General features: G+C 34.8%; 1 protein-coding gene across 3 annotated transcripts in view; it reads right to left on the bottom strand.

The window, feature by feature from the left end:
- Positions 1-19,440, bottom strand: part of C8H21orf91 (chromosome 8 C21orf91 homolog) — a 29,304-nt gene extending 9,864 nt beyond the window's left edge. Inside the window, exons 1-2 of one of the 3 annotated variants that reach the window (XM_071615119.1) lie at positions 19,356-19,440; positions 18,015-18,148 (exon numbers count right to left, since the gene is read on the bottom strand). In XM_071615119.1, coding sequence (XP_071471220.1) covers positions 18,015-18,141 — 127 coding nt within the window. In that variant the 5' untranslated portion in view covers positions 18,142-18,148; positions 19,356-19,440. The other 2 variants (XM_027929226.2, XM_027929227.2) reach the window with 2 other exon arrangements.
- Between the last annotated feature and the right edge of the window lie 1,676 nt (positions 19,441-21,116).

Raw genomic sequence — 21,116 nt, 5'->3', positions numbered from 1 at the left:
GTATCTATATGAACGTACCACAGTGAATTCCACATTATATCTCTAGAGGAAGAAGAATAGCGTGTGGGAAGTAAGGCAAGTATTGAGGACAGAAATGGAGCAATTATATTCCACAAATATATGATTATGTCCAAATGATCCCCAATATATGACTATAATGCATCAATAAACTTTTTTCTATTTTTAAAAAATTTTATTTATTCTAATTTTTTATATATGAATGCAATTCAATTCATAGTACACACACATACAGAGGACAATTTTTCATGTCTCTGGTTGTACACAAGTAGAGTCACACCACTCGTATCTTCATACATGTACTTGGGGTAATGACGTCCATCTCATTCCACCAACTTTCCTACTACACCCATGCCCCCTCCCTTCTCCTCCTTTCCCTTTGCACTATTTAAAGTTCCTCCATTCCTCTGATCCAACCCCCCCAATCCCATTATGGATCAGTATCCTCATATCAGAGAAAACACTCAGCATTTGGTTTTTTGAGATTGGCTTACTTCACTTGGCATTATATTCTCCAATTCCACTCATTTACCTGCAAATGCCATGATTTATTCTTTTAATGCTGAATAATATTCCATTGTGTATAAATACCACATTTTCTTTATCCATTAATCTACTGAATACAGAATAGAGAACACAGAGACTAACCCACATAATTATAGTTATCTTATATTAGACAAAGGCACTAAAAATGCTCATTGGAGAAAAGATAGCCTCTTTAACAAATGGTGCTGGAAAACTGGAAATCCATATGCAACAAAATGAAATTAAGCCCCTGTCTCTCACCATACACAAAACTCAACTCAAACTGGACCAAGGACCTAGGAATTAAACCAGAGATCCTGCATCTAATAGAAGAAAAAGTAGGTCCAAATCTCCATCATGTCAGATTGGGCCCTGACATCCTTAATAAGACTCCTATAGTGCAAGAATTAAAATCAAGAATCAATAAGTGGGATGGATTCAAACTAAAAAGCTTCTCAGAAAAAGAAACAATCAGTGAGGTGAACAGAAAGCCTACAGAATGGGAGCAAATTTTTACCACATGCACATCAGATAGAGCACTAATCTCTAGGATATATAAAGAACTCAAAAAAACACCAAAAAAAAAAAAAAAAAAAAAAAAAAAAAAACAAACCAATCAATAAATGGGCCAAAGAACTGAACAGATACTTCTCAAAAGATGATATACAATCAACAAATATATGAAAAAATGTTTAACATCTTTAGCAATTAGAGAAACGCAAATCAAAACTACTCTAAGATTTTATTTCACTCCAGTCAGAATGGCAGCTATTAAGAATACGAACAACAATAAGTGTTGGCGAGGATGTGGGGAAAAAGGCACACTCATACATTGGTGGTGGGACTGCAAACTGGTGCAGCCAATATGGAAAGAAGTATGGAGATTCCTTGGAAAACTGGGAATGGAACCACCATTTGACCCAGCTATCCCACTCCTTGGTCTATACCCAAGGGAGCATGCTACAGGGATGCAGTACATCAATGTTCATAGCAGCACAATTTACACTAACTAAATTGTAGGTCCAATATGAAAATTTTAAAAGATGTTTTTCTATCTACCTTAATAGATTTTTCTCCCATAAACCTAGCAATTACAACATCTTAAATCATTCAATTCCTCCATTCCCTGCAAATTGGAGTCATCATCATCATCTGTCTAGTTCCCACCTTCTCTAAGAATCCTTCTCTAACCAATACATCTTGGATAGTTTATTTAACAACTGCCTCTTTATTAGAGTTATCTCTTGTTACTAGGAAAGTTCTGTTTAAGAGGGGACCATATCTATTTTCCACATATGCATTTTCAGTGTTATTGTGTCTGGCACATAGCAGGTACTCAAGAAAAAGCAACTGTATTAGAAAAAAATTAAAACTATGTTTTAAAAAATCCCAAACAAACCTTATTACCAATTATCATTTACAGTCTACTACAATGAAGTTTTGCCAGTACTAGGAAGAATGTGCAGTTCTACCAGGCTGCTCAGAGAATAATTAAGAGCATCTTTAAGTGAAGGTACACCTATGTTTAAGCTGACATATTTTTAAATAGAAATTTACAGACAGTGCAAATATAAAGAGGGCTGTTTAAAAATGTACACTGTAATTCATTCTTTGAGATTTGCACCTCTAACTTCTTTAGCTATATCAATTATACTAACATTTTCAAACAACTTAATTTTAAAGTTCAATTTGGACATGTTTGTTTTCTAAATATACTTTAAAATATCCCATGCAGTAGAGAAAACAAAAGAAAAAATTTTAAAAATACACTACTTCATATAACAAATTACTTTTTAGTCTAAAAAAACAATGTAAGTAGTTCAATTTACAACAGTAATATACATGTCACTTTTTAAATTGAATTCTTGAAGCTATATTTTTTCCACTTCATCATTTCAAATTAATATGGGAGAAACAACCATTGCTATTATTAGAGATCTCAGTGAGTTTCTCAACTCACTTTTCTATTTTAATTGCATTTACAAGTGTAAATAGCTCTCAGCACTAATTTGTTTCTTAAGCAGCTTTTGAAAAGGAATGAATTTAAATGTAATTAAATGAATGGATACTTTTGAGGAACTGAATTATAAGGAATTTCCAAACCAGTTCAAAGATTTCTTTTTTTTTTTTTTTTTTTATAATTTTTTATTGTTGGCTGTTCAAAACATTACATAGTTCTTGATATATCATATTTCACAATTTGATTCAAGTGGGTTATGAGCTCCCATTTTTACCCCATATACAGATTGCAGAATCACGTCAGTTACACATCCATTGATTTACATATTGCCATACTAGTGTCTGTTGTATTCTGCTGTCTTTCCTATCCTCTACTATCCCCCCTCCCCTCCCCTCCCCTCCCCTCCCCTCTTCTCTCTCTGCCCCCTTTACTGACATTCGTTTGTCCCCCTTGTATTATTTTTCCCCTTCCCCTCACTTCCTCTTGTATGTACTTTTGTATACCTCTGAGGGTCTCCTTCCATTTCCATGCATTTTCCCTTCTCTCTCCCTTTCCCTCCCACCTCTCATCCCTGTTTAATGTTAATCTTCTTCTCATGCTCTTCGACCCTACTCTGTTCTTAGCTACTCTCCTTATATCAAAGAAGACATTAGACATTTGTTTTTTAGGGATTGGCTAGCTTCACTTAGCATAATCTGCTCTAATGCCATCCATTTCCCTGTAAATTCTATGATTTTGTCATTTTTTAATGCAGAGTAATACTCCATTGTGTATAAATGCCACATTTTTTTTATCCATTCATCCATTGAAGGGCATCTAGGTTGGTTCCACAGTCTAGCTATTGTGAATTGTGCTGCTATGAACATCGATGTAGCAGTGTCCCTGTAGCATGCTCTTTTTAGGTCTTTAGGGAATAGACCGAGAAGGGGAATAGCTGGGTCAAATGGTGGTCAAAGATTTCTTTACAATAAAAATTCTGAAGGCCAATGTCACATAGTAATTATTATGAAAATTTCCTTAAAACATGCCTGAAAGATACCCATGTCACTTTTTTGGTGAAAAGGTCATTACTATTAGAGAACCAATACCTTACTTGGCAACCATACTGATGTATTTTTTTTTTTTTAAAGGTACTAGGTTCTTCTGGATAAAAGATTTTAGAAATTTCTGTATGAACAGTGGCATTTTACAAAGTTAAGCTGTTCATATTGAACAGTTATTTTTTCTCAGATTTTTTTATATGAACCACTTATATACTTTGAAAACCCTCCCACTAACCCATCTGGCATGCTATCCCCACATTGGTATTCTTTAACTCTTTAAGGTAATTCTTTTATGTAAACTTAGTTAAACCCAGAGAAACTCAAAGGCTACTAAAATGTAAATATTTATCTTTAATTACCACTGTTACTCTTAAAATTAAGAGTATTTCTATACTTATATTTAATATGCCTATTGCAGTAATGCAACTTTTTTTCCTAATAAAGATGATACTCCAAATAGCACAAAAAAGTCATAAATACAAAAACACTTAAAAACTTCTTTCAGATATCCTATTATCCTCTGCCTTTTATCCCTAATCTCCCGAAGATCTTATTTAAAACATGGAGGTAATAAAGTAAGCAAATGTAATCTTTCCTGATGGTTCACCAGCTAGTCCTGTCAATGGCACTCTCAGCACTGTCTCTACACTGATGCTGCATAGTTTTATACTTCACATTCCTGAATCACACCATCTGACTGCCTTATGCATGTTTAGTTGTTATCAACCAGACTTTATTTTGAATTTAATTATTCTATCTTCCAATCAAAGGAATGGTCTTATATACTTTGGTGCTCCACAGGTAGACTGAATATGAACAGTAGCTGGTTGTAAAGTTGTAAGATACATGGATCACAGCATGTCAACTTTAACCTCAAACTCTGAGCAGAATTAGAGAATTGGCAGCATGGGTTTTCCAAATGGTGGGTTTGTATGTTCTTCCTTGATGTTTAAACATGGCAAGAAAATTAAGTTGTGATTTAAGTTCCAGGTTGTTAACATGCTGCGAAAAAGTTTTAAGTATACTGCCATCAAATATCATAAACATTTGTATAATTTATGTAGAAATAAACTGCTTCAAAATCTTTTATATGGAAATTCACATTTTACCCAGCTGAAATAATTTCCCAAGATGTGAAGTGTTTTTCTTTTTGTGATAATCTTAGTTCCTAAGAAAGGGAATATAAGCATCTGCATTTACAGGAGTTGCCCATATTAAGAAGTATTATTGTGCTTCTTTAAACAAGCATTGTTTATAAAAATGGGAGGAGGGCCAAACAGTTACAGTAGGAAAGACTAAAAGCACTAAAAGATTACTTTATTCTCTTGAGCAAATAACCATTTCTTATAAAAGGAATATAGGAAAAGCCCTATTAGGTACAGGTGGCACACTCACAGCCTATGGACTGGATCCATACTGCAGACAAGTTTTGTTTGGCCTCCACGTGTCTTAAAGAAAATAAACATTAGGTTCATATACAATTCTCAGTTTTTTGTTTTATCTTTATAATCAAAATCAGAGATCTGGCAGCCAATAGGTTGTACTACAGAGCGCTACCAAAAGAAAATAGAGCAAGTGTTCTTCAATTCAAAACAGTTCTTATCACTCTCTTAATAAATGTCATATAACTAATTTCATGGGCTCTTGAGCCACGCCAGGCCACCTGTCCTGTACTAGGACTATATATTGATATCTCTATGGATTGCTGCAGTTAAATACTGCTTGTATGAGTGATGCTTTGATACCCAGTTTGACGAAACTACTATGCATCTGATGAGCAAGCAATAGCCATGCCATGATTCAGGAAAAGCTCTCACCATCTTATCTATTGCCAATAACTAACTGTTAGTGGGATGATGTTCAAATTGTCTATCCTATCATGGAACTAAATATGGTAGACCAAAAGTGGGAAGGCAAGATTGGAATGCCTACTTCTGAATCCAAAATAGGACAGATTTATGCTTCTTGGAAAATTTTATCAGCTGTTCTATGCAATTTAGAGAGTACTACAGTAAAGGAGTGCCACATTCTTTTCCCTCCAGACCTTTACTAACTCAAGAGCCACTTAAATGACTAAATAGAGTCTGCCATGTTCAAGTACCCAACATACTGTTTGAAAGTAAAAGGTAATTGTTTATTTCTGCCCTAGTAGCAGATGGAATTATTGGCAAGCACACCAAGCCAATAAACAGATGGGTCCAGCAACTTGCTTTTCCACATGTGAGAAGTATTGCCTTAAAGAAAGATATGCCAACAAGTGGTCACTAGACAGAAGATTTCAGCTTAGGGATGTCTGTAGGGATGTTCAAGTTTCTGTATATGTTATGAGAAGGATCAAATAGTTAATCAAATCAGCTTAATCCAATAAATGAATTGGAAGGGCCATTGTCAGTGAGCTAAGAATTCAGACAGATAATATTAAAAAGAAAAACCTTAATCTCAAATAACCAAGAAAGCCGTAGAACTGGGTTATTTTATTGACAGGATATATAAACTTCAAATGACTTGTTGAAACAATAACAACAAAAAACATCTATCTTGGTGAATTCTACTTTTTTATTCTAACAGTTGGAAAGTTGAGGAAACAAACCTACATAACAACTGTTTATTATTAAAACGGTATAAAAAAATAACAATTCATACTCAAGTCTACTCCCTAATTTAGCTACCCGTTTTTAAACTAGCAACATCCAAAAGAGCTTTATGTGATGATGGACATGACATATTCTATATCTGAGCTAACCAATAAAGTAGCTTGCAGTCACAAGTGACTATTAGCATTTGAAATACAGTGCATATGACTTAGGAACTCAAGTTTTAATTTAATTTAAATAATCACATCCTGGCTAGGCTACTAAATCGGACAGGGCAGCTCGTATATAGTTAACTGATAAACAAAAGGCTATTGGAAAGTGAACATGGATGTAAACCATTACCATGTCTTTAATATAAGATTAATATAAGATACTAAGCTCTTAGCAACACAGAATATAAAAGGCTAAATATTTTTTGCAGTATTAAAATACATCATATTTAGACTATAATTTTTTAAGTAGCACAATAATTTAAATTATACTACAAAAATTTTAAGCCAATAATTCAATTGACCTAAGTAACCTTCTCTATAATTCACTTTTCCATTACGCAGCTTTAATTCAGTGCACTGATACTTATTCTAAAATAATTTTAACATGAAGTTGTTATAAAAGACTCCTAAAAAAGCTACTCAAATTAACTATGATAGGATTGATTTATTAGTTATAAATATCCACTTAAATGTGACATACAGAGACACTAACTACACTGTAGGAAAAACAATAGTTTATTAATGGTAAATAAAGTCAAAGACAAATGTTATTTAAACAAAACATAGCCCTAAAAATACCTCATAATAATATGATGAATGGAGGTGAACCATTATGACAATGTAAATTTACGGGTTCCAAATCAAGAAATGTGATAATTGGATGAATTCTTTGCCTTTCATCTCCTCAACTGCTATCTGCTCAGTTAATATTCTGAGAAACTGAGAAACTGATTTTCTTATAGATAAGAGAAACAAAAGGAAAAGCTGATCCAAAACTATTAATTCAACTTCTTCACATATATTTGAATCACTTATCCTGAAATTCTAGGTAAATGTTCTTCAGGATAAGTATTTTATAACAGCATTTAATAAAGAGACAAGTGAATTTTAGCTAGTGAAGTTGAGGTACTTCTAATTCAATTACTATTCTAGGTAATAAATAGTAAAAATTAAAGCTAATTTGAAAAAAATCATTACAACTTACCAATCACTAGTACGAAAACTAAGCTAAAACGAGAAAAAGAAATAACCAAGGAATCATTGCAAAAAGATAAAATAGAAATAAGAAATTGCAGTGCAGGTCAAAGTGAACTACATAAATGTAATGATATAACAACACACTTTAGCTGATCTTTATTTCAATCATATTTTTATAAGCATTTCTTTTAATTACACTAACTATACACAAAGACAAGGATTTGAAACTATTATTGGGGCAAGAATATACTGATTCATAACCAGGAATCTGAATTCTACTTTTAATTGGCATTAATATCCTTAAATGCTGTGACTCTTTTGTCATAAATATCATAGCAATTCTAGAGTAAAAAGAACTTTGATCTAAATACGGGGATTACAAAATTAAGACGAAGTATTTCTGATAACAGAATAGCTTTTTTTTTTTCTAATTTTTTACTGTTATATTACAATTATACATAAAAGTGAATTCATTATGCCATACTTGTACATGCACATAATTTTATCCCTCTCCTTCTCCCTCCCCTATCCACTCTACTGTTTTCCCTTCTATTATTATTTCAATTAGTGCTTAATTTTATGTGTGTATATATATGTATGCGTGCAAGATTCATTGTGCTATATTCATATGTGGGCAAAGATAATTAATTAGTAGATTTGCAATGAATCCTTTTGTAAACAACAGATTACATGCTATCAATTTAGTAGTAATAGAAGACATTAAAACAAATGATGCTTGTAAAATGGGACATGACTGACCTATAAGCTTAGTTGTGGATATTTAAGCCACAACACAATAGGAATTTAACCAGACAAGCAAAAAAATACCATGTAAGAAAGTTTTAGTACTGGTAAATTGGAAGTATAAACTAAACAGTCATCACCAATGATATACTGTTAAACGAATTATGAATGAGATTCAACCTTAAAAAAAAAAAACTGATGTAAAATTTTACCTACTGACATGAAAAAGATGTTCCTTAGATATTAAATGAAAAAGCTGGTTATTTAGTGGCATAAATGCTTAATTTTATTTTTTAAATACAATTTACCTTCTCTTTACATGCCCTATTGCCAAAAATTTAGAAGCAGAACACACCAAAAATATTGAGATCATTAGTAAGTATGTATGATTAGGAGTCTCTATATTCATTTTGCATCCTATATTTTGATTGTCATGTAATAGGTATACTTTGTGTTTTCAATGAAATAAAGAAACTTTATTTTGGGAAAACAAAATTTTTATCATTTTAAGTAGTGAAAGTGAAAATTTAAAACATTACTAAGGTGCCCATGAAGAAATACATTTTGGTTTGGAAAAAAACAAATTGTTCCTTAGTCCAAGAGAAACTAGACTTTAGGTACTATACTGTGTGTTCCAGTGAATTAAGTGAACAAAAAATTAAGAAACTGAATCAGAGAAAATTCACCCTAAAAAAACTTAAAATATCTTAAAAATCTGAATTTTTTTTGATTGTGAAAATTTGTTTAGACTAAAAATGTGTCTAGCAAAGAAAAGTATTTAACCCTCAAATGAAAGCTGTCCCCCTCCTTCAAAGTAAACTCATAAACACAGTAGGGCTTTATTTGCCAATTCTTGTTGGATACACAAATACTGCAGGAGTATTATAGAACGCTTTTTGCTGTAGTAAAGAAGAAACAGGAAAACTGAGGGAATTTCCCCCATTTAATAAAGTACATCAGTAGCGGCTGATTGAACACACAAACTGGTAATGGTAATCTTTTAAATAAATTCCTCAGTAAAGTCCAGAGTACGCAAGGAACTGAATCTCAAGGGTTTTTCTCATTTGTGGGTGTGCTTGTGTAGGGGAAAGATGTTAAATGAACACAATGCATTGCACGATTAAAAAACTGGTGAAAGCACTTGGTAGGTACCTGGTACAGAAGGAAAATGAAGGAAGCCAGAGCAGAAAAACCTACTGAAAACCACAGAAGGGCTAACTCAACATCAATTTAAACCTCCTCAGTGTCTAATACTTGTTAATGGAGAAGTTGTTCAATATATCATCCAAATAATAGCAATACCTTCAGTAATATTTCACCTTTTCAGACAAGATGAAAAGCCTCTGTACTTCGATTTGAATACTAACATTTGCCTCACATCCTATATATATATGTATATTTATATAGTTCCTATAGTCATCATTTTTTCTTATCTCTACAGCAGCCCTGTGACATAGGCAATGGTCTTATTTATGATTCTTTCTTTTTCAATAACATACTCCAAAAGCAAGCAGTTGCATATGAGGAGGAAGGAAAAGAGAGGGAACTAGATAATCAAAGTAGAGAAGTCAGAACGAAGGGAAAGGAAAGAGCAGAGCATGAATGGCTTGTAGAGTGTCTTTCTAGGGGATGATAAATAATGAAGATGGTCTCTTTAGGGAGTTAATAGCTTAAACTGAAGAAAATGGTAAGAAAAATAAATGTCATGATCAGATTTTTATTTTAAGACCTTTCTGATTATAGTGAGAGGACCTAAATATGTGAGGTAGGGATAAGGGATAGAGGATAAAGTCAGTGAAAGCAATAAGCGGTTTTGTAGGAAACACTGGTAAGAAGGAATAACCCTGTACTGAGGTATAGCAGAAGGAATAACAGACAAGGAACAGATTGGAGAGAATCAAGAGTCAGAGACAGATTACATGGAGAGGGTAAGGGGGAAGGAAAGAGTGAGGGTGACAGGGCTGCTGCTAGTCCATATCATTTTGCAAACTGGAAAACTATCCTCTGTCAATGTATACAGCTTGAAAAGCACAGCTAGACTAGATGTCAGTGCTACTCAACTCATCACTACACCTACACAACTCAACGTGTTAAGTCTTTAAGAACCTGGTCCATATATCACCTGCATTTAAGTGTCTGCTGGGATTCCTGTTAAAATGTAAATTCCTAAGGCTGATGACTAAGTTGGAAGGAGAGAAAGAAGATACTGAACAATGCTCTTTCAAGTTTTATGGTTTGAGGGAGGAAAAGGAAGATTTTTTTTCTTTTCTTTTAAATATGGGATACGTGAGCATTTTTGCTACTCTAATCATCCTTTTGAGCAATATGCTAGGTTATATAGAAGATTCTCGCAGATAACTGTTTACTTAGATTATAATCTATATGGAAACCACATCACACTACTCTCTTGAGGTCATTCAAAACAAATTTTTTGGATATTCCATAGAATGTATATTAATTAAATAACTGCACAGGTAGAATTATTTTAAAATTATGTATCTCTAACGATCCAAATTTTGTTCCTTACTTCACTGTAATTCATTTTCAATTTTGCCTAGACTTTATTTCTGAAATTCTTGAGAGTCCATGAAATTTTCTTTGGGAACAGAAATGATTTAAGTCCTTTGGCTTTCTGCAATCAAGAGACTCTGAGTTTGAACATCTAAACTATAATTTTGGACTAGTTCTACACTTTCCTTATTCATGAAATTGGGATAACATAGCACCTGTCTCATATAATTGTATTAAAAATGAAATAAAATAATGCATATAAAGTATATAATACATGGCCAACAATACCTCACTATGATTTGGATAAGGCATTTATCTAAAGTACAAATTCCTTCAGTATTTATTTAGAACAGATTAGAAGTACCTTCTCCCAACTAGAGGGTGGGACCTCACTTCTATAAGAGATAAACCTCTTTGTCTTCTTTCTTCAGGGGCCATTGTCATTTACATGTGCTTGAGAAATTACTTTTTACTCCTGAGCAGCTTATTTCTCTTTGTCAATTCTCCAGGAACAGTATTATAAATCATTTCAATCATGAAAAATGTATCCTTTGCTGGGAATAATTCTGTCTCAAGTATTAAAGCCTTTCAATCTTGATATAATCTGTTTTCATATCTCACAAAACAGTTTTTTTCATTTTCTGTCATTTACTGGGATTAATAAACTGTGACTTTGAACCAGAATGTCATTTTTATACATTCAATAAATCCTTTATTTAAAATTATGATATTCTTATTAACACCTATTCTGGGTTATATGTTCTGCATACTTGTTTTAACTTTATACTACTCTACTGTGGTGTCCAGAAATAGTTACAGTGTATCAAATGAATCTAGAAAACTCATTCTAAAGATAGCCCTGCCAAAATTATTTGCTCTATGTTTGGGGCAAAATGCTGTTTTTTATTCTCCTGATTAAATAAGGTAACCAGATATCACTACTGGTATCATTACTGGCTATTATTATATTTCTCTTCTGATTATGAGATAAAACTCTTCCACTAGTAAGGTTCACAAAACTTAATAGATTCTAGAAAGATCTCATGGGATTTGGTGAATGAACGAAAGAATTTCACAGTGGACAAGTTTAAAGGAAGAAACTCAAAATGGCAGTTCTCTAAAGTCTCCTTTAGATTAATTCATTTATCAAATAGTCTTTCATTACTCTCTGACAGTCCTAGCACCATGGCTGATCATATACTAGTAAATAAAATAAACTCTAATCCATAGTCTTATGGAACTGCAAACACCAGAGGGGACAGTGTATTAAATGAACATGTAAGAAAATTACTATGTGTTAGACAGCCCTTTACCTTCTCTTCTCCATACATCATTTTTAACCTCAATATGGAATGAGTAGAATAATAATGTCTATTTAGATATGCAGTTTGAGGTACTCATGGACTACACAAGATGTCTACATCTTGACAGCTTGAGAAGGAGATGAAGTAGAAGGTGATCTACTAGATACTATATATAGACAGGGTCACAAAAGACCAGGGAGAGTGAGTCTGGAAGACCAGGACAGAACATGCCATGCCAATATTACCTTTTCTTTCTTTCTTGTTATTTTTTTTTGGAAACCAGGAGTCATCAGAGGCATTGGGAAAACCAAGGTGGTTTACAACTTTATTTATCTGAGTGCCTTCATTTTACCATATATAAATGAGGATGATAATATTCTTTCTTACTTCTTATCCCTGATGGGAGAGCTCTATATATTAGCTATGATAAATGATCAATTATACTTAAAAATCATTTTATAAGGTAAGGTTTTCAACCTTCCTGTTTATCTCTACAGGCATTTTTGCTATGTTATCATTTCCTGTTGAAAACTTAGATGGGCCAACCTGACTGAATAATACATGTAAGTAACTTGCTCAACATCACACAGTAAATGGGGAATCAAATAGGAGAGCTCTATATATTAGCTATGAAGAGATTTTCTAATTTTATAAAATATGAGAACTTAATTATGCTTAATTACACAAGTTTCTGACAATAAAGAAAGGGGGTTCTCTTTATGGGCAGTAGCATTAATCATTACATTTATGTACTGAGATGGGTTAAAAATTTAAAATTTGACCCAACTTTCTGGCAACAAGTCCACTCAAGGTCTGTTTGCATGCTCTTTCTCAGAATATAATCCCTTATTTTGCTAAGATCGCTTTCCGTTCAAACAGTAAAAATAAAGATTCATCAGAGCATTTATGGTTGGTCTTAGTTGTAGCTCAAATAGTTTGCCTCCAATGTAAGATATCCTTTAATTACTAAAAAGGCCTCTTTGTCGCCAATTTCGTGAGTGCCCTACTCAATATCCATTGTTCCTTTCTTAGTAAAACACTGATTTAATTTGGAGCAGCTTCTCTTGTATTAAGAGCAGTGAAATGGGGAATTACAAGGGACTTTAAGGAAAAGCTTCTTTTAGATACAGGAGTGCGTTATCTCCTTTTTTTTTTTTTTGGAATAAGGAAGCAATGGCTAGAGTTCCAGTAGCCAGTAACCTGAAAGATCGAAATCGGGTATTAAAGGAAGGTAGAAGAGAAAAAAATATATGTATTTCTTACATAAGAAATACAAATATTCATTTTTTTTCATTATATTTGGATTTCCTGTTACATACAGACCTAATTCCTAACAGGTATATCTTCAAAACCAAAATTTGTGTATGATTTAAACTTGTTTTTACCAGATTTTGTTAGCTTATTTTCAATTACTTTTCTTTTAAAATATTTTAATTTAATAATAATTTAAACTTATCACCAATTCAGCCCACGTTCCACTTTTATCCCTTCTGTCCAAATAATCAAGTTTTACTATTAGAACCATTTAAAAAGTACTCAAATGTATTTAAAGTGACAATCAGAGGCATTTAAGGAGAAAAATAAACCTTTCAGTATTTAATTCCAAGTATATAAAAGAAAACCAAGATAAAGGTCAGAATTTGTTAGGCTTCATATTTAAAATGCTACTTTAAGTTAAAATATGATGTTGTCATTATATGATGAGAAACAAGAGAAAGACTGAATTTGCTATTTACAGTTTAGGGTGGGCCCTTTTACTTACATGCAAAGATGATATGTCAGAAGTAGGACACAGAGAAAGACTCACAGATCTTAATCAGTAAATAACCAGTTCTGACTTCCAAATTAAGTCAAATTTAACACTAAGATTCAAACTGATTCCTGACTATTAACCATGACCAGTATACAGTCAAAATCAGAGAAGTAAGGAAGAATAAAAGCCACTAGGTGCGGTGGTGCATACCAGTATTCCCAGAGACTCAGGAGGCTGAGGCAGAAAGATCACAAGTTGCAGATCAGCCTTAACTTATCTCAAAATAAAAAAATAAAAGAATGAGGACACAGCTTAGTGGAAAAGTGCCCCTGGGTTCAATCCACAGCACTGCCAAAAAAATAAAATAAAAAAAAATAATAATAAAAAGTGTGTTTACCTGTGCCTTAAACAAGAGAAAACACCTACAAATTTGTATTGCTGAAAAGATTACTAAGGAGCTGAATTTGCTTCTGCTTCCTGGAAAGAACACTTAGAATGAAAGAAGTCCAAGATGGACTACACAGAGAGTGGCCAGAAATATGCTAGCTCATCAACTAGCAAGGTCAACTTACACTGAAAACTTTGTTTGCTTGATATAATAGGAATCAGTCCAATCTTCTAAAAGAGATTTTCTCCATAGAAAAGCAAGCAAGTTAATTATCAGAAAAAGTAAAAATGATCTTAGAACTATTTGCATAATTTTCTGACACAAAATGAAAGTAGAAAATATGAAGTTACAGTATTGAACCCTGGATTTTCCCCCTCTGGTCTCATTTCTGACTGTTACATTATATTTGAGTTTATTATTGGCTGCTGACTATTCTAGGCTGCCTTGCTCTCTGCCTCAGCTAAGGGAATAGTAGTGAATAGCTTCAGAGATTTTACCACGGTGATCTAGATGTGTATATGGTCATTAACATGTATGAAAAAATGTGGTGTCTCATGTCAAGATTAGCCCATAGGTAATAGGAAGTTTATAGTGTCTTAGTGCCAAGGTTAGGCCACAGGGATTAGAAAGTTTATGCATCTGTCTCCTCATCTTAAAAGTTGACAAATTACGCTAATAATGAATTATAGGCTTAAAAAAAATCAACTTTGAGAACATTTAAAAACATTTGTCAAAATCCATTTTTTAGATCCTTGAAACATATCATCTATGGTTGGAAGTACATAAAAGTTAGATACCCCATTCCTTTTAACTACTGTGAAGTCACAGAAAAAAAAGACAACTTAGAGCCATGCCCAGAATACAGAATCTCTGCAACAAGATCAGACTGTCTTTTGTTGTTACTCTTTTCTTCCTTTGTTTTGGCTTCATAAACCTATGCAAACACATAGCTTTTAAACAAGAAGCCAGTTGATTAGTAGGAGACTGGTGTAATTTGATGTAAATCCAAAAAGTATAAAGTATTATTTTTATTTATTACAAATGTGTGGACTCAAAACTATCTTAACTGTTAACATTCCTCAAAATAATTTATTTTTACTAAGCCTCATTGTGGAAAAAACGAAAAGCAGAATTATTTAGCTCAAACTTAGCAGTTATTAAACCACAAAACCAGGTGACTATGGTTTTACCATACTACAAAGAAAATTATACCAAATTACTAGTTAAATGTCATGTTTTAAGAGTGAGAGTGACTTTTGACTGGCATTGTGTTGAGAATTTAGCAGTTGAAAAAACTCTTTGAAAAGGTATTCTAGGAGCGTTTTTTGGTTTTGTTTTGTTTTGTGGTGCTGGAGTCTTGAGCAAGCTAGGCAAATGCTCTACCACTGAGCCACATTCCAAGCCCCCCAAAAGTTTTCCTAATGAAGAATATAAGCAATAATAATCTGGTATGTGATTGCTTTACCACTCTTTTTCTAATTTTTAAAAATCTGTAAACTGATATAAAAAGTGAAAATCCACAAAATATAGAGCTGGAAACAAACACTAGATACCTTGAGAAGAAATTTAAACTATTTTTTCCTCACAAAAGTTAAACTGGCATTTTAATACACAATATCTAAAATACACATAGAATATCAAATGAAGTAGTTTAAGTTCAAAATGAGAATGGTTTTTGTCTTTCAAACTGTAACAGTATTACTTCAAAAACATAGGACTTATGCTTACATATCAAAAGCTGAAATGTTTACAAAGATGACACCTGAGGATAGGTTGTATATTTTCTATATAATGATTGAGAACCAGTTAAAAGGCATATTTAAAAAGGCTAGAAAATCAATTATGAAAATTTAGGTTTTGCAAAAAAGTTTTAATATAATGTGAACCCCTCTAATGATGACTTAGCAGGAAGCACTGGTTAGGAAAAGCTGGCAGAACAAACAGCAAGTATAACGAACTGTAATTCAGAAGGACAGGTTTCTAACATCAGTCTTAAAATTAAAATAACTATTGATAGTAAATAAATGGATTATATACACTAGAACCAGATGGCCATGCATCAAAGCCCAGGACTGTCAATTATTAGCTGTATGACTTCAAAGTCCATTTCTTAGGTCTCTAAGGTTCAGTTCCATCACATTTAAAAAGAATAATCACAGTAGTCATTCCAGAGCTATTCTGAGCAAGATAATCCATGTAAGGTGCTTAGTATAATGCCTGGTACAGAAGTTTTCAAAGTAAATGCCTGACATAAAACAATAGCCTACCATCACCACTACAATAATCTTTAGCAGTTCCAACTGTCTTGCCCTCAGTTTCCTCAGATGTAAAACACGGGGTTTGGGCTGGATAATTTCTAATGTCTCTGCTTATCTAAATGTGAAATTCTACAACACATTGGTATATCCAGGGCCAACTCTATTTCCAAAGAATATTAATTTTATATCTTTTACTCTACTATGATTAAGAAAATAGTAATTTAAATGCTATAGAACACTACTTTTACATCATCCTTTTGAAATTAGTTATAATTACTACATTCATTAAAGCCAAAGTTATAGGTATTCTATATAACTCACAGGAAATCATGATGCTCATCACACACTATTTGGTGACTACACCATTTCTGAATAACAAGTCCTAACAGGAATTTCAAGGTACATAATCACAGTGTGTGTGTGTGTGTGTGTGTGTGTGTGGTGTGTGTTCACTATAAGAACATTTCAGGGTTGGGGTTGTGGAACACTTGTCTAGCATGTGTGAGGCACTGGGTTCGATTCTCAGCACCACATAAAAATAAAAGTCCAGCAACAACTAATAAAATATTATTTTTAAAGGGAGAGAGAGAGAGATAGGGAATTTTAATATTTATTTTATTTAGTTTTCAGCAGACACAACATGTTTATTTGTATGTGAAGCTGAGGACCGAACCCAGGATGCATGCATGCCAGGCGAGCGCACTACCGCTTGAGCTACATCCCCAGCCCCTAATAAAATATTTAAAAAAAAAATTTTTCATATCTCTTAATAAACAGAAGAAATAAAGATTAGGAAAAATTTCAACAGTCCAGGAAAAAGGAACTGCTAATATTTAGAAATAGTCCACACACAATCTAAAGGTCTAATAAAAATCCTCCTACTGATAATCTATCGGTTAAAAGTCAAAATTTAAATTTTAGGGAAATTTTTATTTTTGCAAGAATATTAATTTTTTTTTAGTGCAACTCAAAAATATCTAAAAGGATTGAAAGTTTTAATATAACAATGTCAAGATTAAGGAAACATATCTCACGTTTCCTGGAAGCAAATGATTGATATCCATAGACACATTAATTGTGGACCAATACAAATACCTTCAATAAGAGATTTTTTTAAATCTCTAGAGAACTTTTTTCTCAGGTATCTAAGTAATATTATTAAGAAATTTTATAAACCTTTTTAATTTTTAAAAATTACCAAGTGTGTGTGTGTGTGTGATCACTGAAAAGAGTTTATCAAAAATTTCAGAAACAGGGTGCATGAATACAAATGGCAACAAACTAAAAAAAAAAAAACCAAAAAAAGAAACATTTTTCCAGATGATGGAAACACTAAGGGAAGAGTTCGAGCTCACTTCTTTCAGGTACTAGCATGGTAGGACCTAATTACATTAGCTCATCAATTAAATGGTATGCTAGTTCTTAATACACACAAGGGAATGCACACACACATTTAATAAGATCTCAACCAGAAAACATGTTTAGGAGGCAACATCCATACCTTGCTTTTATATTGACAAAGAGGGGACTGGTATGTAGGTGTTTAAAAACAAAGCTCTCTCTTACATTCATCATTTCAGCTTCATTTCCCTTTTAATCTCCACACTTTATACTTAGCACAATTTCCAATCATTCAATAAATGTTAATTTTACCTTATAACCAGTTCAGCATAAAGTAGTTGTGTAAAATTCATGTCACAAATTTAAATCTATACTATGTTCTTACCTTCAATATTTAGCTCAAAACAAATGTGGCAAAAGGAGAGTGTTTCTTTGTCTGTTCCCAGTTTACAAACGCTGCAAATATTGTCATCATCCAAATCAATGTTTACAAACTGCTCCTCTTCGTTCATACTGCCCCTATTAAGAAACAGGAAAGTTATACAATTTCGAGAACTTGACATTATGGCATGCAATATCTGACAACTTCTAGGAAACAAGAAAGGTGCTCTCCCCAACAGCCCCATCACACAAGCATCGCCATACTTGTAGTTCAATATCATACTTTTAATGTGGAAAACCACAAAGCCAAGTAAAAGCCTGGCCACAGGTGACACTACATCCATCCATCCACCCACCCCCTTCCCATATTTCACTGGGCTATGGGGATCTAAAGGCAAAAGCTCTGCGGGTATTCTAGTCCTCCCTCTTCGTCCCCAGACCTTGAATAATCATACTTAGCGCGGTCTTTCAGCCCGCGTTCTGTCAACCAACTTAACCCTGTTAAAAGCAGAAAAAGGACTCTGCTCCAGGCACTGCTTTGCTAACTTCATTGTGGGAACCTTAGAGGCGTTTTGCTAACTCGGCGTAGCGAGGCTTCCCATCGAAGGTCTGCGGCAGGCAAAGGCACGTGGGAAGGTGAATACCCGGGGAAGACGGGCCCCGTCCCGGATGCTCGCACCCAAAGTCTGACGGCGACCAGTGAGGCACGGCAGAAGGGACCCTAGTTGGGGTCAGGGCGGGAGAAGGGTACCGGAGCCCGGCTGCCGGGAGCGCCTGTCCACTCGCCCCGGGTTTCCTCCCACTCGGAAGGCTTCCGAGGGCCACAGCAGCCCGTCCGTCAGTCTCAGCGTCTCGGGAACCGGGTCACCATCCGGCCTCCAGCAGTGGGGGCGCACGCCCGTCCCTCAGACAGCCTAGACCCACGTCCGTCTTTTGGTCCTTAGGGGCACTCGGCGCGCAGCAGCGATAGGGGCTATGGGACGTGGGGCTCGAAGGAGGCAGGACGACCCGGGAGGGGGCGCGGGCGGGACAGGGACTGGACTGCGGGGTCTTTACCGTCCGGCTCCGTGGGCCGCCGCAGCCGTTCCGCGCGGCACGGGCTCCTCCACTATTGTTTCCGGCCGTAGCGGAGGCGGCCGCAGCACAGGCTGCTGCCGCGCGCCGGGCTCCGCCCCCTCCCGCCGGCGCCATGCAGGGCATGCTGCGGGGAAGAACGGCGTGACGCGGGGTAAAGCCGTGCGCTCGCAGGAGGGCCGCTGGCCAGCTGCTCCCATGCTACACCGACGACACACCTTTGACTCGAGTTTCATAGTGGTCGTAGGTCTGCTCGCCCGGGTCGCCTTACCGTTCAAAGGAAAGTGGCTCCTCACACACCCCTCTTCGAAGTGCATAGATAGATGAGCCCGTTACTACCTCCCCCTTCAGCGTAGTGGAAACTACTGCCCTGGGGCGCGGGCTGCCGCGGTGGGGGCCTGGAAAGTGATGGGTGAGTGGGAGAAAGGGACCGAGATGCGTGGGTTGTGGCACTTGAATTGAAATCAGGAGACTAAAGCGAAATACTACCACTGAACTTCCAATTAGATGCCCGTTAACTTACATAACGAGGGAAAACTTCATATTTTACGTATCTCGATTTAAGCGTAGTTTAAGTACAGAAGCTTCTTCGTTGAATATTATTTTTGATGGGGCGCCCCTTTCCCGTAATATGGTACATTCCTTTCAAACCCCGGGAGTAATCCCTAAGCCCCAACTCTCTCATGTTTAGGTCCTGCCTCTTTCTCAAACTCTGATGGACTTTTAAATTCTTTCTTCCTTTTTTTTTTTTAAGGTTACAGTTCTTGTAATACTTTGGCGTACGTTTTCTATTGTGTGTTCACAACAGCCTAGGAAGGAAAAAACGGGAACTGTTTTCTCATTTTGCAGCCTACAGTGACTAACCCAAGTCGTCACCGTTACAAACTGAGCTAGGATTTGAACTCAAACTCAAGACCACTGCTTTCCACAGCATCATAAGCACCTGTTTCGTTTATATTCACCAAAGGAAAGGGAGCTGAGTTGACAATTTACATGTAAATATTCTTGAACTGGTAGAGAGTGGATTCCATACATCTTAGAAACTTATGGACTAAACAGCGCTTGATGACAGGGCTCGAATACCTCAGGAAATGATCTGCTACTAGAGTGTAGTCAATAAAACAACATGGACATCACCAGATATCCTGTTACAAATACAGAATCTTAGGTCCTACCCCTAATTTCTTCAATCAGAACCTTCAGTTTAACAAGATTCCCAGGTTATTCCTATGCTTATTGAAGTCTGAGATACACTAACTGAAAGAGAAACATCTATGTTATTTTTATTTGAATTTCTCATTGTAGGTTAGTGTGACTATAAATCGTTCATGGTTTTAAAAAAAGTGATTCAGTAAAAATTTTCCAAAATTATTAGTAATTTACTTCTGTTGAAGTTGTTTTTGATTCTAAGTTATGTTTGTACAGTTTACTTGCTGTCTTTAAAACTCCTTTTTTTTTTTTTTAAAAAAAAAAAGCATATAATAAATTTACAGAAATAAAATTTTCACATTTTGAAAACACAGTTTGATGAGTTTTGACAAAAGAATACACTACTGTAATCACAACCACAATCAAAATATAGAACATTTATACAATCCAGAAATTCCTTTCTCCCCCTTCCTATCAAACTCCCCCAACAGAGAATCTAATTTGTATCACTAAAATTTTTTAACCTGTTCTAAAATTTCATATATATAAGTTAAACTGTGGGTGGGGGGAGGGAGAGGGAGTCGGAGCAGGATTGAGAAAGTAAGTTTTTGGACTAGAACTGCTATGAACTTTCATGTACAAATCTTTTTATGTGCTTAATTTCTTTTTCTCTTGGGTAAATAACTAGGAGAGCTATTGATAGGTCATGTGGTAAGTTTATGTTTAATTTTAACTTCTTTTTTTACAATGCTGGGTATTAAACTCAGGGTTTCGCATTTGCTAGACAATGGCTTTGCCCAACCCTATATGTTCACTTTCAAACTGTCAAAACTCTTTTCTAAAGTGGTTATATCATTTTATACATTGATTGTTAATGTCTTCC

This window comes from Marmota flaviventris, chromosome 8 (assembly GCF_047511675.1).
Source record: "Marmota flaviventris isolate mMarFla1 chromosome 8, mMarFla1.hap1, whole genome shotgun sequence".
NCBI classification, from domain to species: domain Eukaryota; kingdom Metazoa; phylum Chordata; class Mammalia; order Rodentia; family Sciuridae; genus Marmota; species Marmota flaviventris.
This window is presented reverse-complemented; position numbering and strand designations above follow the sequence as displayed.